The sequence below is a fragment of the Macrobrachium rosenbergii genome, chromosome 3 (genome assembly GCF_040412425.1).
Source record: "Macrobrachium rosenbergii isolate ZJJX-2024 chromosome 3, ASM4041242v1, whole genome shotgun sequence".
NCBI classification, from domain to species: domain Eukaryota; kingdom Metazoa; phylum Arthropoda; class Malacostraca; order Decapoda; family Palaemonidae; genus Macrobrachium; species Macrobrachium rosenbergii.
Window position 1 is genome coordinate 24411198 of NC_089743.1, and position 19295 is coordinate 24430492.

The 19295-nt window shown below is 39.7% G+C and overlaps 2 protein-coding genes across 14 annotated transcripts in view; one reads left to right on the top strand and one right to left on the bottom strand.

The window, feature by feature from the left end:
- The window catches only part of dgt1 (dim gamma-tubulin 1), a 102471-nt gene that overhangs the window by 4382 nt on the left and 78794 nt on the right, over nucleotides 1-19295 (top strand). For all 13 annotated transcript variants that reach the window (XM_067128718.1, XM_067128684.1, XM_067128678.1 and 10 more), the window contains one exon: nucleotides 18607-18777. In XM_067128718.1, the coding sequence (XP_066984819.1) occupies nucleotides 18679-18777 (99 nt within the window). In that variant the 5' untranslated portion in view covers nucleotides 18607-18678. The remainder of the gene's footprint in view (nucleotides 1-18606; nucleotides 18778-19295) is intronic.
- LOC136850708 (uncharacterized) lies at nucleotides 953-1501 on the bottom strand. The gene has a single exon (XM_067124563.1). The coding sequence runs from the start codon at nucleotides 1499-1501 to the stop codon at nucleotides 953-955; it is 549 nt and encodes a 182-aa protein (XP_066980664.1).

Genomic DNA, 19295 nt, shown 5'->3' on the forward strand with positions numbered 1-19295 from the left:
GCATCACCTCAGTAATTACCGACATATAGTAATGCTTCTTGCGTTTGCTACGCACCTGAACTACCACCCACTTATGTAGTTTAGGATTCTGGCCTCCTTCATTTCGTGTGGTTTCTCTTGCTGCTGAAAATTCCTTATTATTATTGTCACTGTTTTTGGTTTTGTTTTGATCTCCACTCCATCCTTGGGCCTCTGTTACTTCAAAGTCATCCTGAGAGATGTCTCCCTCATCTTCTGGTACCACTTCAGTATTCGCTTCATCTTCTAGTATCATATCTGTATCTGCTTCATCTTCTAGTATCAATCTGTATCTGCTTCATCTTCTAGTATCAATCTGTATCTGCTTCATCTTCATGCATTATTTCAGTGTCTCCTCCATCAGTTATTAATGCAGTCAATTCTCTCTCATCCATCTTGCGTGTCATCCTATCTTGTTTTGCAGTTGATCCCAGGGTTAATGGAACTGGTTTTCTCTGCTGTATACCAGTGTTCAACTTTTTATTTTTGTTACGTTTGAGTATTATAGGTTCAGGTTCAGGGCTTGAATCATTCAAAATAACATCATAAATATCGCCACTATCACTACTGTCACTTGAGATGCTATGCTGACCAAGTCTTTTACGTGTCACACTTTTTCCAGGGGGAACTGACAGCTTCTTTTTTTACCACAAGCAGGTGTTGAAGTAGAAGGACCATACCTATAATTTGAAAGCATGTTAACCAAGGATGCATCACGAGCAGAATGTACTGGTACCACCTCTGAATTAGCACTAGTACTGGCACCACTTGCCTCACTGGTGTTGGGTTCAGCTTGAGGGGGGCCTTTGCAGTGGAGTTGCATGACCTGCTGAACCTTCATGCTCATTAGCTGTACCTGCACCAATACTGATGGCACTTATCCTGTCTACTTCTGGGAGACGAGACAGTACCTCTTCCGCACTCAAGGGATAGCCTATATCCCACATTTTCGGAACCCACTTTCTATAATTTTTGCTTGGTTTTTCTGAAGTTTCTCCATGAGTTTAGCCAGTTGCCTAGGGAATTCGGTCTTAGTGAGGGCAGCACATTTCCTACCCAGTGCAGTTGCTTTGAATTCACTTAATAGAGATTGCCATTGTGTCTTCATAGGTCCAAATACTGACACATCCAAGGGTTGAGTGAGGTGTGTCGAATTTGGAGGGAGGAGAACAAATGAAATATTGTGATCCTCACAAGCACTCTTCACAGCCAAACTCACATGACTGGCAAGATTGTCACCTATGATAATTTTTTTTCCTTCTTTTGATCTTGCATAAGGGAGGATTACTTTGAAAAACCAATCCTCAAACGTTGTACTGTCAAACCACCCACTATCAGTACGATTATATCTTGTATTGGAAGGTCCGCCTTCAGTCCATGAGTCATAGAGGTGCTTTGCTTTGTAAACTACGTATGGAGGAAGCATTTTTCCAGATGCTGTACAAGCAAACATTAGTGACACTGAAGACTTTGTTGAATTCATTATCCTTTCAGGATATTTGCATCCTCTACGAACAATAACTTTTTCCTTCCAGGGTCATCTGACAGATTTGTTTCATCATAATTGATGATGTTATCAGGAGATATATTTTCAGTGGTTGCTTCCAAATGTCTAAAGTATGAACGAATGATACTGGGAGTGGCCTTTGCTCTGGCCACTTTAATGTTCTGGCTCATGCGCTGCGACAGATCATTTTTGTGACACTTCAAAAATGAACGTGCCCAATCACAACCAGGGAAATTATTCTTTAATCTTTTAATGGTAACACCACGCCTATCTAGATACATCTTGATTAGCACACGCAACTCAAACGTGTCTAAAGGGAAGCCCCGCTGTGAAAGAGTAAGTAAACGGTCTACTATGATGGCTTCTTCTTTTTTTGTTAATATAGTTTGCCCTCCAGATTTCTTTGTGTTTTCTTGTGACACCATCATGTAGAGTGCTCTTAGAGAAGCCATATTGGAATGCCGCTTGTCACACACTGAGATCACCCTTTCTGATGGCATCACACGCATCTCTGGCCTTACTTTCATATAAGAACCTCTACCACTACCACTTTTCATTGTCTTTTGTGATTTTGTACCACTTTCTACTGTCTTTTGTGATTTTGACATCTTTAAATTTCACAATGATTTACACTCAATGAAGTACCATAGATGTACATATCTATCTGTAAAAATAAATAAATAAAAGCAAAATGTTAACATATATCACTCATTAGAAAATTCCCATAAGACTAAACAATTTTATTTTGTTCATATTAATAATTATTCAGAGCTATTTGCTCCTGTCTGAACTCAAACCACTTTTTATACCTGTCTGAACTCAAACCACCTTTTTATACCTGTCCAAACAACAGCATTGTTAATGAAAAAAATTATGAATCATTTAAATGCCCAATTAAGTATACGTAACATGCAGATGATGCAAATTCATGATTTGCACGTCCAATCTACTTATTTTTTAACAAAATGACGCCTCCCAATTCATTCTACATGCTTTGGGTTGTTTTTCACAGGAGAAGTTTTTCAACATTAAAAAATAAAAAAAAATCTAATACTGTTCAAATATATTTTTTCCATACATTAACTTAACATTAGGAAAAGACTTTGCCATCATAAAGAGGGGAAAATAATAGGATTAGAATCATAACCAGCAATTTTTAATTCATTGTTTTTTTTTATGACATCTTCTACTATAACATTTTTTTTAAAAAACGTCCGAGCTCCCTTGCATCCGAATTTACCCAATCTTACGGTGTATGATAAGATTCCATTACAGTTGGTTACTTGATTATTGAACCTAATCATTAATTAATAGTATTAATAATAGAATGATGCAGATGTATTAATTTAATACATCTACATCATTCTGTTATTATGTTTTCCTAGCAAAAATATCAACAAACCTTTCCATATCGATATTCTTTACCCTGCCTTGGTGGATTCCAGTTACCGATACACCGGACAATTTATAATCACACAGAATTTTTGAGGTACAGTAGTTCTTTGTGTCTTAGTGAAGAGAAGCTTCACTCACAAGATGCAAATGTTGGTGGTAATACAAGAGCAATGATTAACATATTTTACAAACCTGGAAATGCATCTTTAAAAGGAACAAAAAAAGCTGTCAAATCCACAATGTTGGCCATTTTAACCCTGTCAGTATGTTTACATTTTACTAATCATGTTGCTTGTCGCAGCTCAACATCTAAGAATTCAAGATCAAATTTTACTTAGCTGCCATTGTCTCCAACTGGTCCTGCTGTAAAAATTTAGGGGAGGAAGGTTCAAGAGATGATATTGAATGGAAAAGGGATTTGTTGGCATCATCAAATCCTGACTCAATTTCAGTTAGTAGCCTGTCCATTACTGGATAATAGTGTGTGTTTTGGTATCCTCCTGTTCCTCATGCTTGCACACTTCTCTATGTCCAGTTGTTTCCAAGACAACAGCATCCTTTAGATGCCTCAGTAATTTATGTATTCTTTGCTTGGCAGGTAAAACCTCAATACCATGTGTCTGGGACGTTGCAATTGCCTTCTCCCAAATGCTATGCCATGCTTTTTCTGAGCACTCATTCTTTTTCCTGTTGAATAGCATCAATCATTTGGGCAGCTAATGTATATGCAAAATTAATGTTCATTAGTAAACTTCTGCAATATGTGCATGCTTGCCTGTGTGGCACTGGGATGAAGAAATCTCTTCAAGGGTAGTTATGACAGCAGGAAAGGTATCGAGCAGAACCTTACATGATAGATACTGACAAGACCATCTTGTATCACTGAGCCTTTTCAGAGATCGCATTTGCTGATTAGGAAACAATTCCTTTTGCTTTGCAAGATAAATTTTGTGTGGTGTGTGTGTATGTGTGAGAGGACATAAATGTATAAATCTCTTCTAGCAAACTAAAGAAAGGTCAGCCAGTCGAACCGATCTCACGCTGTCAACAATAAGATTCAGTCTGTGATTACAACAGGTAATGTAAACTGCTTGTGGTGCTAACTCTTCACACACTAGCTGCTGAACTCCTCGATTCACTCCACTCATTACAGAAGCACCATCATATGTTTGCCCTACACAGTTTCTGGGATCAATTGAACACAATCTCAGAACCTTACACAATCTTTAAGTGATGTAGCATTAAGGTAGTGAAGCCAAACAAAGTCCAAGAATTCTTCATGTATATTGCTCTTGTACACATAGCGAACAACTACTGATAATTGCTCTTTCTTACTGATATCCCCGGACTCATCAATCATGACTGAAAAGTGCATATTTGAACCTAGTTCATCTGAAATTTCCTCCCAAATCATTTGGGCCAGTAAAGCAAAAATTTCATTCTGAATTTTTGGGTATTTAACTATTCTTTCCTTTCAGTTGAGTTTTCACTATATCATCATTTTCACTTAACAACTCCAAGGTCTTCAAGAAGTTACCGTTATTTAGACTATCCACATCATCTTTATGGCCCCTTTGCGCAGTCTTTTGTCTTGCTGTCAGACAGAGGACTCTAGCTACATGTTTGATATAGTGTCTGTTTTCAATAATCGTTTTCTCATGGGCAGATGTAAGGGCAGCCGCAACTGTACTTCCAGATTCTGTGCATTGTTTAAACTCTTTCCATGCACAGAAAGCTGCCATATGATAATCACTGCGATGATGTTGAGCAAACCCCCCAGTGTCTTTTTCATTTGCTTTTTTCCATTGACGGTATCCAGTAGTTGTAAATGCAATTTTAGATGGAGGTTTATTAGGGGGGGAGGGAACATCCTGCAGCAGAAGCAATAAGCAGCATCTTGACTAACAGAATATTCAAGCCATTTGTGGGAATCATACCATGCTGACCTAAAGGCACGATGCTTTTTCCCAAACCTTGATGAAGGGAAAGTTACCTGTGATGGTTGAGTTGGACTCTGTTCTTCCTTTGCTTATGTCATCAGGTCCTTGAACTGAATGGTTTTGTTCAGAGGCTTTTGGAATACATGATATTCCAGGTGTCACTGATGCTGTAATATCTATGCTTCCCCTGTCACTGTCAACTGAATCAATTTCACTAGCAGATTCAGCAGAATCTAACCATATGGCTTTTTCATAGTCTACAGTGCTCTGTGTCAGTGGTTTGACATTTTCTGCTTGAAACAGCAGGTTCATTCGGATCATCGGCAGTTGACTGCCTTTTAAAGAAACTTTTTATGTTTGCTTGGATGATGTAAAACTGATGCTTGCATGATGTAAAACTGATGTGCGGGAAGGTGACTTGGACTGAGAGAGTATCTAGAAAGTAGAGAAAATGCGTAATAGAAGTTGCTTTATTGCATCAGAATAGGCCTAGTAATGAAATATAATCTTAACCATACTTTTTGCAAATAGAAATGATTGCACTCTGGCTGTCACATGATCATATGTAAAATCAGTTAAGATGTGATAGCATAAATAAATGAATACATTATATATATATATATATATATATATATATATATATATATATATATATATATATAAACTGAATAAATAAATTAATAGAACTGTTACTATTGCTATAATAACAACAACAATTATTTTGAAATTGTAAATAAATACGCCACACATATATATATATAAATATATAATAAATAAATTAATATATATATATTATATATATATATATATTATATATATATATATATATATATATAATATATATATATATATATATATATATATATATATATATATATATATATATATATATATTATATATTATATATATTATATATATATATATATATATATATATATATATATATATATATATATATATATATATATAATATATATTATATATATATATATATATATATATATATATATATATATATATATATATATATATATATATATATATATATATATATATATATATTATATATTATATATATTATATATATATATATATATATATATATATATATATATATATATATATATATATATATATATATATATATATATATATAAATCTCCCATAACTGTGTTGTATATAAAAGTGAGCACTGGCATTAACTGAATAAACATGGTAAGTAACACAACCGAACGTTTAACATCCGTGGTACCTTATTTAAGATTTTCTCCAGTTTGAAACAAGGATTAGTTTTATGTTACTTAGTGTCTTTAGTTAATTTACGTAGGTAAAAACTTCTTACAGCACTAAATAAATGGCCCTAAACAAAGCAAGCTTTTCCTCATAGCACCCTGCCTATGACATTGAAAATTTGCGTTTATGCACTTGCTTTTAAAATAACTATCAAGGACGAAAGAATTACAGCATTACTACAAAGATCAATAGAAATGAGCTTGAAATGCTTTTAATATAAATACCTGCCTTGTCTTGGTGAAGTTCTTATTCACAAGATCGCGTACAGAATGATTGCCATTTACCAACAGGAACTGCATTGTCTTGGCTAATCCGTGGCAGCATTACGTCAACACACCATATACACGTATTGTACAAGACTAGTGCCAGTGATGGCGCTGCGCAAGACAAATAAAAACTAATAACCACTGGATTCATACAATATCAGTGATGATGAGCACATTCTCTCTCTCTCTCTCTCTCTCTCTCTCTCTCTCTCTCTCTCTCTCTCTCTCTCTAACCAAATTTGTGTTATGCAGTAATGCAATATTTCTGAGAGTTTGTGTAGGATGTTCACATATCCAGATGTTTTACCAACTGTTTATATGTCAGTCAGTCCTCTGACATTGCATTTTTTATTATTATTATAATTATATATAACATTTTTGTGTGTGTGCACACTTTTTTGAAGTTTTCATTTTCTATCTTATTTTAATTTCCAAATTTTACATTATCCACAGATTTTTTGGCCATAAATTATTTTCTGTACAGGATTTTATTACATTTCTTTCACACTTGCATAACGTTTGGAAAATGAATACGCCTACTCCTGAGATAAAGAAAATTTATTTATTTCTTACATCAATATAGTGAAACTCCACTTATCTTCGCATAAAAAAAAACAGCCAAACTATATACTTGATGTAGCTTAGGCTTTTACTACAAGCTTCATGAACTCAAAATGGGGGGGGGGCACTCAGGGGTCATGTGTCCCCCCCCCCCAGTTACGCCCATGGCTTGATGGGGAAGCTGCCAACGCATGAACTCGTAAGACTACAGCATGTTGAGGACCTTTGGATAACAAGTCAGCATAGAAAATTTCTTTCATTTATCGTAGGCTGTGTACTGTATACTGTCAACCCCATGCCCTTATCAAGAGCTATGATTATCTTTTTGATGTGTTTCTTTCCATATGTATAAAAACATGCCTCTCCTAATCATAGGCGACTTCAATAATAACCTTCTGTCCCCAAATAATAGGATGGGAAACATTATTAAAACTCCCAACATAAGTCAGCTTGTAATAAATCCAACTGGTATTACATCTACTTCAACTCTCTTGGATCTTATCATTACCAGTAGACCTAATTTTGTTATACAATTTGATGACTGGCCAGGTGACCATGAATTTTTTAACAGCAAATATTATCAAAAAAGAAAAACACTTATCAACTTTTAAGACACGCCCTTGAGAATTACTCCCAGAATTGCCTTTGTGGACTCCTTTTAAATGACTGCTGTTCCTACTTTTAACAATACAGTTCCATTATACCATTCATTACAAAAGCACAGTAATGAGAAGCCCTCCTGCCCTTGGACTGACACTGAAATTAAAGGTGCTGTAAGAGTGAGAAAACTTGACAAAAGAATATACTTTAGATAGAGGAGACCCTAATGCTGAAAATAATTACAAAAGGGACAAGATAAATGTCAAGGTAATGATGTCTAATAAGAAAAAACCATTACAAGGAAGAAACCTTTAAATATAATGGTAACATGAGGGGAACATGGAATGTCATCAATAAAGTTATACCTCCCAACAAAAAATTTCCTGAATCCCTTGAAAACTAGGCCCTGAAGAAAAGCAGATGATTTTAAATAAATATTTGGTAACATAGGAAAGAACACAGTTGACAGATCACAGGAAAATATCTTCATTACCACTCGGGTACATTATAATCAATCTTCCAAATCATTATTCACTAAAAGTAAGTTCAGACCTCAGCCAGTAGATATAGATACTCTTATAATAAAGCATTTAAAACCTAAAAACTCTTGTGAATCTGACTGGACTCTATTTTGTTTTTAGCCGACTCTGCCTGTGACAGTTTTCTACTTTCTTGTTTAGCCTACAGTCAACTCGTCAGTTCTAGCCTATACAGTATTATTATTATATTCAACAGTTTAATTGTACATTCTTCTTATAGCTTAGTCAACAACTCAGTTGTTACATGTAACTATTCTGACCAAAGGAACATCCTTATGTAGTTTCCGTTTACAAAAGTGGAGATACTGAATTTATAGACCCACATTTCATTTACCTGTCATCTGTAAAATAAACAAGAAAATAGCTAATTGCCATTCAACTAATGGCTTTCCTTGATTCAAACCATTTTCCTGCTCTGCTTAAGGTTACCAACAAAACACATGAAAACATCATTAATAAAAAATTTAACTCCTTTTATTATTGGATCTATCCACTTTTATTATTGGATCTATCCAAAATGTTTGATAATGTTCTTCACCAAATTCTAAAGCCAGTGTCAACTCTTTGCTTTGAAAATTGTGAGCAATTGCATCCAACCTGTTTGTACAGTATTGGATTGTCCTTGCCCACTCCTAAGAAGATATATTTCGTTGTACCCCAGGGGCAAGTTCTGGACCATTGCTGTTCTCCATCTTTATCAGTGATCTACCAAAATACACATGAGATGGTCTCCTCTTTATTTATGCTGACGATACCCAGGTTTTTGCTGATATATTTATGCTGATGATACCCAGGTTTTTGCTGACTGGGGACTCATAAACTTCGATGATTTGTTAGTCAAAAATATATTGACTACAACAAATATTTTAATAGTAAGGGCCTCTTACTTGATCAAAGCAAATCTCAGTTTTTTCAGGTCAAGACAATCTCTCACATCCTGGGGAACACCAACATGAAATTCAATAATGTGACTCTTGTCCCTTCACAGACAGTTAAAAACCTTGGTGTTTTCATGGGGCATAGCATGATTTTTAATATGCATATTGACAAACTGTGAAGAAGGTAACTGATACCCTCCATTATCTCAACAGTGAGTGATTGATTTGGGCTAGGCTGTCGAGTTCTTGGTACAGTTGTTGGTACTGAGCATCATGAACTACTGCTTGAGAGTCTGGTATTCAACTAATACTGTACCAGACAGTAGGCCAGAATTGTGCTGAGAATATTGCCATAAGGCACTACTATTACTTATTTGTTCTGAGAACTTTCACAGATGCAGGAGTGAGATGTATAAATGTACAGTAATTGGTTCCATATTTGGAATCATCTTCCTGCAATTATAAGTAGGCAGCAACCCATATATTTATTTAAATTTTGCCTGATTGCAGTAAACTCATCTTTTAACCTTTTGTTCTCATCATTGTCATGGGTTCCTGAGACTTTTAGAAATATCCTCTGAATATCTTAACTATGGCCGTAAACTTTGCCGAGGCATTGCTTTTATTAGAATTAACTTATTATTTTAATGACTTGAAAGTTTAATACTGATGAGTAAAAGTTTGATTGCTCTTAAGGGATCACACTCTTTTTATGGCTAGAGTGAAACAACCAGTCCCCTCTTAGTTCTTCCTATCAAATGAGAAGTATGACAAAAGAGCTGGAAAAATTCTCTGCCCTTCTAAGCAGAAGAAGGTTGGACCACCTGTGCGGGTTGAACAGGATTCTTTGTAGACCCAGATGTTAAAGGCTATGCTAGACCCATAGGTTTAGCAGGAGTTGCTTTCCTCCTGAGGTGGGAGGTTGTCTCTGTAGTTGACTGGAGTGGAATTCCATCCAGAGATGCTATGCACACAGACTTTATGACTCCTGTAATCCCCTACCTGGTCTGGTAAATGGGTTATCCTACCAGAGCAGTAGGGCCCTGGGCCAGACTAACCCTGCATTTGTTCCTACACAAAGTACAAACCCTCAGACCTTTATGTAAGGAATTTCTTTCATCGAAGCTGGAACGGCTGTTAAACTTTCGACCAAGGTGGTTAGGCAGTTAGGTAGGCTAACTACCGCCTGGTAGGTGGGAGTACCTCCTGCCTGGATGTAAGCATTCCAATTTGCTTTCGGCCGGTGTACCATGCAGGCGTTTGCTGACTCTTCCCTGATCGTTGTTTTGCTTTGTTCCCGGTGGGATATTTTGTTTTTCTTGTCCTTGTTGTGATTGATATTTGTGTGTTTGATATAACATCATGCAAACCCAGAAATAATCTAGACCATTGCAGAAGGCTGTCACCCAGCGTGTGTCTCTTGGGGTTGACGGCAAAGGTTGTACGCACTTCCACTCGTCCGTTAGTGTGGACCCTCATGCCCTCTGCACTAGTTGCTGAGGGCGTGACTGTAACCCTAGTTCTACTTGTGCAGAGTGTCGTTCTTGGTTGCCTGTGCAGTGGGCGAAGTTCACAGGAAGGAAACAGTATAGGAGGAAAGCTTCCAGAGCATTGTCGGAGGGATACACACAGCCGACTACGCGTTTGGTTGCTAGCCCTTCTTCCTCTTTTCTCCCTCCTGGCCAACTTCCTCGCTTGGCTGTCTCTCCTTTGGGAGCAATCTCTCCCTCTTCATCTTCACTGTCTTTGTCAGGTGAAGATCGTCGGTGGGGGATAAAGAAAATCTCTGCTCGCTCCGAGGGTGAGCATTTTCTCTGGGAGCGAGAGGAGTTTCCATCCGCTTACCAACTTTCTCTCCTTCTTCAGGTCAGGTGGCTGAGCTCCGTGAGGTGGCCTATCTCCTTGAGGTGGTGGAGCTCCATGAGGCGTGGATCTCCTTGGGACTCTCAGGCACCCTGTCAGTGCAAGGGATCCTGGGGCACTTGAAGGCATCATGTGCTCCAGAGTTTCCTGTGGTGACTCATGCTGCTGTCACTTCCACCACAACAACAGTGACCATGACGGCATTTGCGAAGGTCCCCACGTTAGTGTCTACGCACTTTCCAACCCTGACGACCCTGGCAGTGGTGGCCCAGGCTGCTGTGCATGCTCCCGCTCCCCAGTACTTGGTGTCCCTTCTGCTTACTGCCTTTGCAGTTCTGGCTGCTCCTGTTGCCCCAGCTGTTCCTGCTATTCCTGCTGTTTCTACACGCCTACAGAAGGGTCATTGCCAACTAAACAGGTCGACCCGGACCTGGTTCGTCTAGGTCTGAATCTTTCGCTGCAGCAGCTTACTGTGGAAGGGGTCTCCCTCTCGCAGCAAGAGGCAGCAAACCTGGAAGCCTATGCTGTGGCGGCTCTCCTGGCTGGATCTGTGGTCCTTAACAGTATCCAAGGTTGCCGCCTCCTCCGGTTCGATCACCCTGGAGAGGACTCCATCTTCAGGAGACTGTGCCAGTCTGGAGGTAGGGCTTTTTCCTACCTGGCCCACCAGATGGCAAACCTGTGGGCAAACCTGGTGCTGAAGAGGAGGGGCACTGTCCTGAATTGGATCTCCAGGTCTGTAGGACCTGAGTTGACTCAAACCCTCAGGAACAGACAGTTGCTGAGTTCTGCCTCTCTTTTCCCCAGAGAGTTGGTAGATGCTGCGGTAGACGAGATATGCTAAAGTCTACAACCACCTTGTCCACCAGGCAGTGGCAAACACCTCCAGGTCTTCGCATACCCCTTTGGCTCAACCCTCGGGTCACGCTAGCACTTCCTTGGCCCCTAAGACAACCCAGGCTTCTAAGGGCTCTTGTGGAAATACCTAGCCTTCTTCTAGATCTGCCAAGAAGGGCACGCAACCATGCTCCTTTCAACCCTCTTTCCAGTCAGGAAAAGGGTGCAAAGGTAAGAAGAAGGAAGGAGGACGCTAGGGGTGGCGTTCCCTTCCAGCTGCTGCAATTGGTGGGGGTTGCCTGTTGAGCCATTAAGCAACATAGCAATGACATGGAGCCGAGTCCTGGGTAGTAGATGTCCTTCAGGAGGGCTATCTACTTCCTTCGAGTCTCGGCCACCTCTCACCAACAACCCAGTCCATCTCCTAAACTGCATTCCCAGCTCGCTGAAGGATCTAGCACTTCAGGAAGAGATGCAAGCGATGCTGAAGAAAGGTGCTATGGAAGTCTGGTCAGATTGGTCCCCAGGCTTTTACAGCCATATCTTTCTCATAGAGAAAGCATCGGGGGTTGGAGACTGGTCATAGACTTCTCTCCCTTTAACCGTTTCTTTTGCCAGACTCAGTTCACGATGGAAGCGACCCACTTGGTGCTTGCCTCCATCAGGGAGAATGACTTCATGCTTATGGTGGACTTGAGGGATGCATTTCTCAAATACCCATTCATCAGTCCTCTTGCAAGTACCTACGCTTTATCGTCAGGGAAGCGGTATTCCAATTCAGGGTACTTTGTTTGGGCTCTTGACTGCTCCTCAGGTGTTCATGCAAGTGTTCACCCTTGTGTCAGCTTGGGCCCATTCTCATGTGATACGTCTCTTGAGGCATCTTGACGATGGGCTCGTCCTGGGGAGCTCCTGCTCGCAGTTGCTCCTGGACAGGGATCGACTTCTTGAGTTCTGCTACACCCTAATGGTTGTAGTAAATCTCAAGAAATCTGATCTCACCCCCCAAGCAGAGGATAAAGTACCTGGGCACACTGATAGATACGGCAGCAGTAAGTCTTTCCCTTGGACTTGTATCAGCAGGTTCAGGAAGCACAGCTGTTCCTGTCTGGACAGGAACGGCCAGCTCGGCAGAGGCAAGTTGTCATTGGTCACCTGTCGTCCTTGGAGAAGCTGGTTCCTCATGGGCTGCTTCACCTTCATTCTCTCCAGTGGAGAATGAAGGGGTTCTCGTCCCAGTCTTGAGATCCCCAGTCCTCTCCCATTCCTTTATCGGAGGAAGTGAGACAGGACTTAGCCTGGTGGATGGATAACAGGAACCTCGTAATAAGAGTACATGTATCTCTATATGCTCCCCCTCCCGAAAGGCTCTGTTCTCAGATGCATCAACCAAGGGATGGGGTGCACACCTGGAGGAGTGGCTGGTTTTGGATGTGTGGGACCGAGACGACAAGTACCATCACATCAATATCCTGGAACTCAAGGTGGCCTTCCTGGCCCTTCAAGAATTTCAGGACTGAGTGATGGGACACTTGGTGATGTTGATGAGCGACAGCACCACAGTACAGTAAACCCCCTGTATTCACGGACTCACCTATTCGCGGATTTCTCTATGGAACATATATATGCATTATTCGCTGAAAATCCGTCCATTCACGGTATTTTTCACCGAGAAATATTCACTAGTTACTGTATTTCCATCTCATTTTCATGACTAAATGCACGTTTTGTGATGAAATTATTAAAATACTCAGGTAGTGCTTGAGTTACGATATTTCACCTTACGATAATTCGATTTTGCAATGGGGTAAGCGAGAGAGACCAAATTACAATAGACCAGCTTCTTGTCCTCCAACCCTTATCACATCATCTAGTTAAAAAAGTAACAGAGAATGATAAAATTATTGTTAGTAATGTTATACTCTTGCGTAAATGCGCACAGCCATAAATAACAGACCGAGAAACTGTTGTTTTGTTTATCACTGAATTGTATAACAACAGCCCTTTTGCTTGTATTTCAAACATTGTACGATAATGCACAATTACCATAGGTTATAGTACAAATGATGTTAAATAGAATAGGACTGATATATTTTTACATTATATCCTTACTTTGTATGGATAAAAGATCGGCAAGGAAATATACTGCTAAATTTATGCTGCAAGTTGTAGCTGAAGCTGAGAAAACAATGTTCAAGCTGCTAATGACTATAAGTTATCGTGCATCGGCAACATAGATGAAACTCGACCATAATTAAAATGGGAGAGAAAGGATTTTAATCAAAACTACTGGACATGAAAGAACACATTATGATGAAATCAAGTGAAAATAGCGAACGGAATCTCTATTTTTTATTTACACAAAACAAACATTCCCAAATGACGAACGTAATCTATTAACAAAAAAAATAGCTAAAATAATTTCACAACGAGACGTATTTAACTTATATTTCGACTTAAAAACATTTCTTACATTATAACGAAAAATAACCTTGACCCATATAAATAAAGTATCTAGAGATTCATTTACTCTAACCAGAACCAAGAAAAGCGTTCTGAACTGAGTTAAACATGGCGAAATAATCACTGCGTTAACGATTTCCAAATCAAAACATTGATCGCTATGATCGCAATTTATTTATAATACAAAAGCAATATAAGCATATACTGTATACAGCATTATTGGATACAGTGAATTAAGGCATAACATTTTAAAAGATCCATGGAAAGATGCATATTTGTTATGTTGATGTTTGTATTATACAATATGTGAACATAGAGTACAGTATAATGTAGGCTACGCTACCATACATGTACTGTATATATATGATGTACCATAGTGTGGGCTAAGCTAATTCTTGTTTGTTATTCAATTTCTCTTTGTACTGAATTATCATTAGTCACTGCATGAACCTCCAGAATTAGCTGATATTATTAATAATTATTACCATACCATGTAGCCTATGTATAGAGTATACTTTATAGTGTAGGCTAGGCTACCATATATGTGTACATGGTACTGAATACCCAAGTGTAGGATAGGCTATATTGGAGATATGTTTTTTCCAACAAACATGGGTTTTTATGGAACCTAACCCCATCATAAGTAGGATAATGCCTGTATAATTTTTTTTTGTGTGTGTGTTTGAGCTTTCAAAATAGGAAGTTCTAAGTGTTTTTAGAAGGGTTCTAGCTATTCGCGGGGGCCGGGTGTGGTACGCATCCCCCGCTAATACGGGGGTTTACTGTAGTGGCATATGTCAATACGCAAGGGGCCCTTATGTCCCTGCTGCTGCATCAGTTGATAATGTAGGCAGGTGCACGGGTGGGCAGTAGCTCACTCAGTAGAGCTGTCAGCCAGATACATTCCAGGTAAGAGGAATGTAGTGGCGGACAGGCTCAGCCGCCAGAATCAAGAGATAGGGACAGAGTGGTCCCTTCATACAGACATTACGGAGAGGTTGTTCGAGCTGTGGGGACTTCCTACCATCGATCTGTTTGCCACCCAGCACAACAGAAAACTTCAAGTCTTATGCTCCATCATGCCAGAAACATGGACCGCTGCAGAGGACGCGTTCCAACACCCATGTGACAACCTCGATGTCTACGCCCTCCCTCCATTTTGTCTGATTTGCAAGGTGAACAATAGGGTGTTGATCACCCTGAATCTCAGAATGATTCTGGTGGCTCCCAAGTGGTCACATGCCATTTGGTATCTCGATCTGTTAGCACTTCTTTCTGAGGGACCAAGTGAGATTCCTCCTTGGCACAACTTTCTGTGTGAACCACATGTAGAGTGGTTCCATCAAGCAGTGCAGTCCCTGTCCTCACTGCTGGAGACTATCCAGCATCTCTTGTGAGCGAGAGGCTTTTCTCGCCGAGCAGCAACAGAGATGTCTGGATACCTTAGACAGTCCTCTGCATCGGTTTACCATGGGAAATTGGCCATCCTCTCTGGTTGGTGTTGTGGACAGGGTCTCTCTCAGACCGGAGCCTCTGTTCAGCAGGTAGTGGACTTCCTCATCTTCCTTTGCTGAGAGAAGCTTCTCTCGGTTTCAGCTGTGAAGGGCTATAGAGCTACCCATAGCCTAGTCGTGCATGTGAAGGGAGTGGATATCTCCTCCTTACTGGAGATTTTGCTACTGATGAGAAGCCTCAAAAAGTCTTACCTTCCCAGGGACCCCAGGCCCCCTGAGTGGGATGTGACTTTGTTTTGAGGAGCCTGACTCGTGCACCATACGAGCCTATAAGAGAGTAGTCAGACAGAGCTGACCCTCAAGACAACCTTTCTGCTTTCCCTGACATCGGCGAAGAGATTAGGCAAACTTCATGGACTTTCCTTCGATGTTAAACACTTGAGGGGATGGGGATCAGTTACGCTTGACTTCATCCTGGATTTCGAAGCAAAGACTTAGAACCTGTCAGTCCCTGATACCAGGTTCGAGCCCTGCATAATCCCCTCCTTAGAGGACTTTGTTGATAACGATCCAGACGAGATGCTGCTGTGTCCTGTTAAAGTGCTGCAGTACTATCTTAAGAGAACTCAACATCTCCAGCCTGAGTGTTGCCAACTCTTCAATAGTACTGGCTCATCCAAGAAAGAAGTGTACTGTACAAGAACACGATGCTTCGTGAGATGATCAGGAGAGCGTTCTCTGCAGCTGGCAATGACTACACTGGTACATTCCAACTGAGAGCCCACGAAGTCAGGGGGATTGGTCCATCCCTTTCATTCTGGAAGAATCTGTTGGTTCCTCAGGTACTGAAGGCAGGGATGTAGTCATGGCAGCCACATTTACGTCCTTCTACCTATGGGACATTGCTCACAAGTCCTTGGACACTTTTTCCTTGGGACCTGTGGTGGCTGCTCAGCAAGTTGTGTAGCTTACCTGGCTTCTCTAAGAGGACAGGCAGCATCTCGTCTAAGGTGTACAGTTATGGAAGTGAGAGAATTTGTGTGAGTGACTTGCCTCTCTTCCTCTTCCTTCGTCGTCATCCTTCATTCTCTTTCTTTGGGCAGAGAGTGGGATTCGAGCTGTCACATGCTGGAACTGGCGGCCTATGCAGGTTTCATATCGACACCTGTTCTGTTTTATTTCATTAGGTTATAGAAGCAATCCCACCCCTTCCTCTAGCAAGGGGAGCCTAACAGTAAGACAAATACCGTACTGTCACCGACTCTTAGATTCATCCTAGCCTGTTTTCATATGAGGTTATGATTCTCTCACTCATTTGAAAAGGCCCTGAAGTCTGACAATTGATCTTGCAGTTCTTACACTCCATTCAATATGTCAGAGGCACGGTACTCTCCTTCACTCTATCAACCAAGAAGAGAAACCCAGGTGCAGTGAACTCCAGTCAGTTCAGAGGCTCGCCCAGATTCCTCCCTCCGATAAGTGAGTCTTCCTTAAGTAAAGGACCAAGGGTTTATGTATTTTGTAGGGACAAATGGCAAATTTTAAAAAATAATTTGTATTTTTCCTAATCATGAAAACCTAAGGTCCTTTACAGTTTTTTGGCCACCTCTCAATCTGATACCTGGGCTGAAAGGCAAATTGGAAAGTTTACATCTGGGCATGTGAGACTCCAGCCTATCAGACAGTAGTTAACTGCCTAACCACAAAATTTTCGAAAGTTTAACGGCTGTTACAGCTTTGCTGAAAGTATTTCTTTGTGTAAAGGACCTCAGGTTTGTATATTTTACTTTTAAAATTTATCATTTCATGAGGGTACCCTAGTAAAGAAAAACCTGAGAGCCATGACACCTCCCAAGAGATCTCATGTTGGAGGACACCTAATTTTTGTTATTATCAAATACTGTAATGGGGTCAGAATAAGCTCTATGATGTTCCCCCCCTAATGGTGAGCAAAGAGGAAGACACATCTTAGTAACTAAAGCACCAGCAGGTACTTCAGCCTAGATGCTGCCATTGGAGAGAGAGAAGCAAGGAGAGCACAGTAATTCTACATTCACAACCCCAGACTCACAATAGGCTTTGGGTATGAGGATGAGATACTCTTCTTTCCAACTGGCACTTGGGTACTTGACCTGTTGAGCAGCCACCACAGGCCCCAAGGGTGAGATATCCAAGGACTTTAAGGGTATTGTTCCTCAGGTAGAATGAGGTAGAAGTAGTGTGTCCACCATAGACAGGCTACCTGCCCTAATTATCTGATCACAAGACCAGAAGAGTGTGGGTAGTAACAATTCACATAGTGAATTGGCTTCCTCTCTGAGCTTTGGTTTCTGTCCTGTGCTCAGTGGAGAATTACTGGTTGTGTGATGTGGAAGATATTACTTTCTTGGGTATTCCCTATACTTTACTAGTGATCATGTCAGTGTGGGTGTGCTGATGGCAAGTGGAAAAAAAACTGTGTTGCCCCTGGGCCAAGAATACGTTTTGAGGAACTCCTGAGACTATGTACCTGCTGTCAATACTGAGACTATGTACCTGCTGTCAATATAGTGCTTATCTTCAACTCTACAGTAATTTGCAATTTAATTAAAAATTCAACTTTAGTACAAAATCTTGAGTGTTCTTTGATGTTGAGTCATGCCTATAAATGAGCATTTTTCATACCTCCTCCTGTTTTTTGGGATATTGCATTGATATGAAAATCTTCTTAATTTAAAAATGGCTTGCTTCGACAAAGCTGGATAATTAGAATAAAAGGAGAGAATTAGAATGAAAGATTTGTGCTTTGCAATTTAACTAAGGGAGCAAATTTACAAGTTTTATATTTATCATTAAGGTATGAAATATTAACTGAGTTTCTCCTTGCTGTATGATCAGGATCTAGGCTACACTAATTGTAATTCCAATAATGGTAGCAATCAATTATCCTATAGAAATGTATGCAAACTATTTGTATAACTACATTAAGAATGCAATATTCATTTTTTCCAGATTGATGCAACATCTGAGGTATTGCAGTTAGCATTTTCTTTGGTACAGTAGTTCTTTATATAATTCGCCAAAATGTCTGTTAGAAGTGGACGTGTTGTCAAGACTGTTCGTACGCTCACAAGACCAGCATTAGAAGCCCCTTGTTCATATTCTAGCTACAATTGCTCTTTGGTAAGTATATTTTAATGTGATGTTTCCTTAAAATATTAGCGAAAGAAATTTTTTTTTTATAATTTGTGTGCTGCAAGATCTGGAATTGCTATGTAAGCAAAATTACAACAGAATACACAAAGGTTTTATTGCATTTTTTTTTTTTTGCATTTTCTATGTCTAAAGTAGCTTTTCCAGATGAAAAGTTTTGAAATTTAACCCGCTGGTAGTCTTCGTGTTAGGAGAAACGAAAATAGCCATTTTGAGATATTGGGAATGTCCAAAACTTGTCTGTGGTAAAACACATTGCTCTGGCTTAGGCCTGCTGGTTAAGAGGCTAGAGTTTTTCTTTTATCGTTTACTATGAATTTCTCTTATGAGAATTCTGGTTTTGGTCTCATTTTGAAGCCAGATGTTTTGAAAAAACAAATATGAACTCTCTTTGCAGTACAAGAGGGATACGGTACAATGAATTTCATGTTTACAAGCATACAGTGATCTCTCATTTAATTGCACTTCACTCATCTTCATCATGTCCA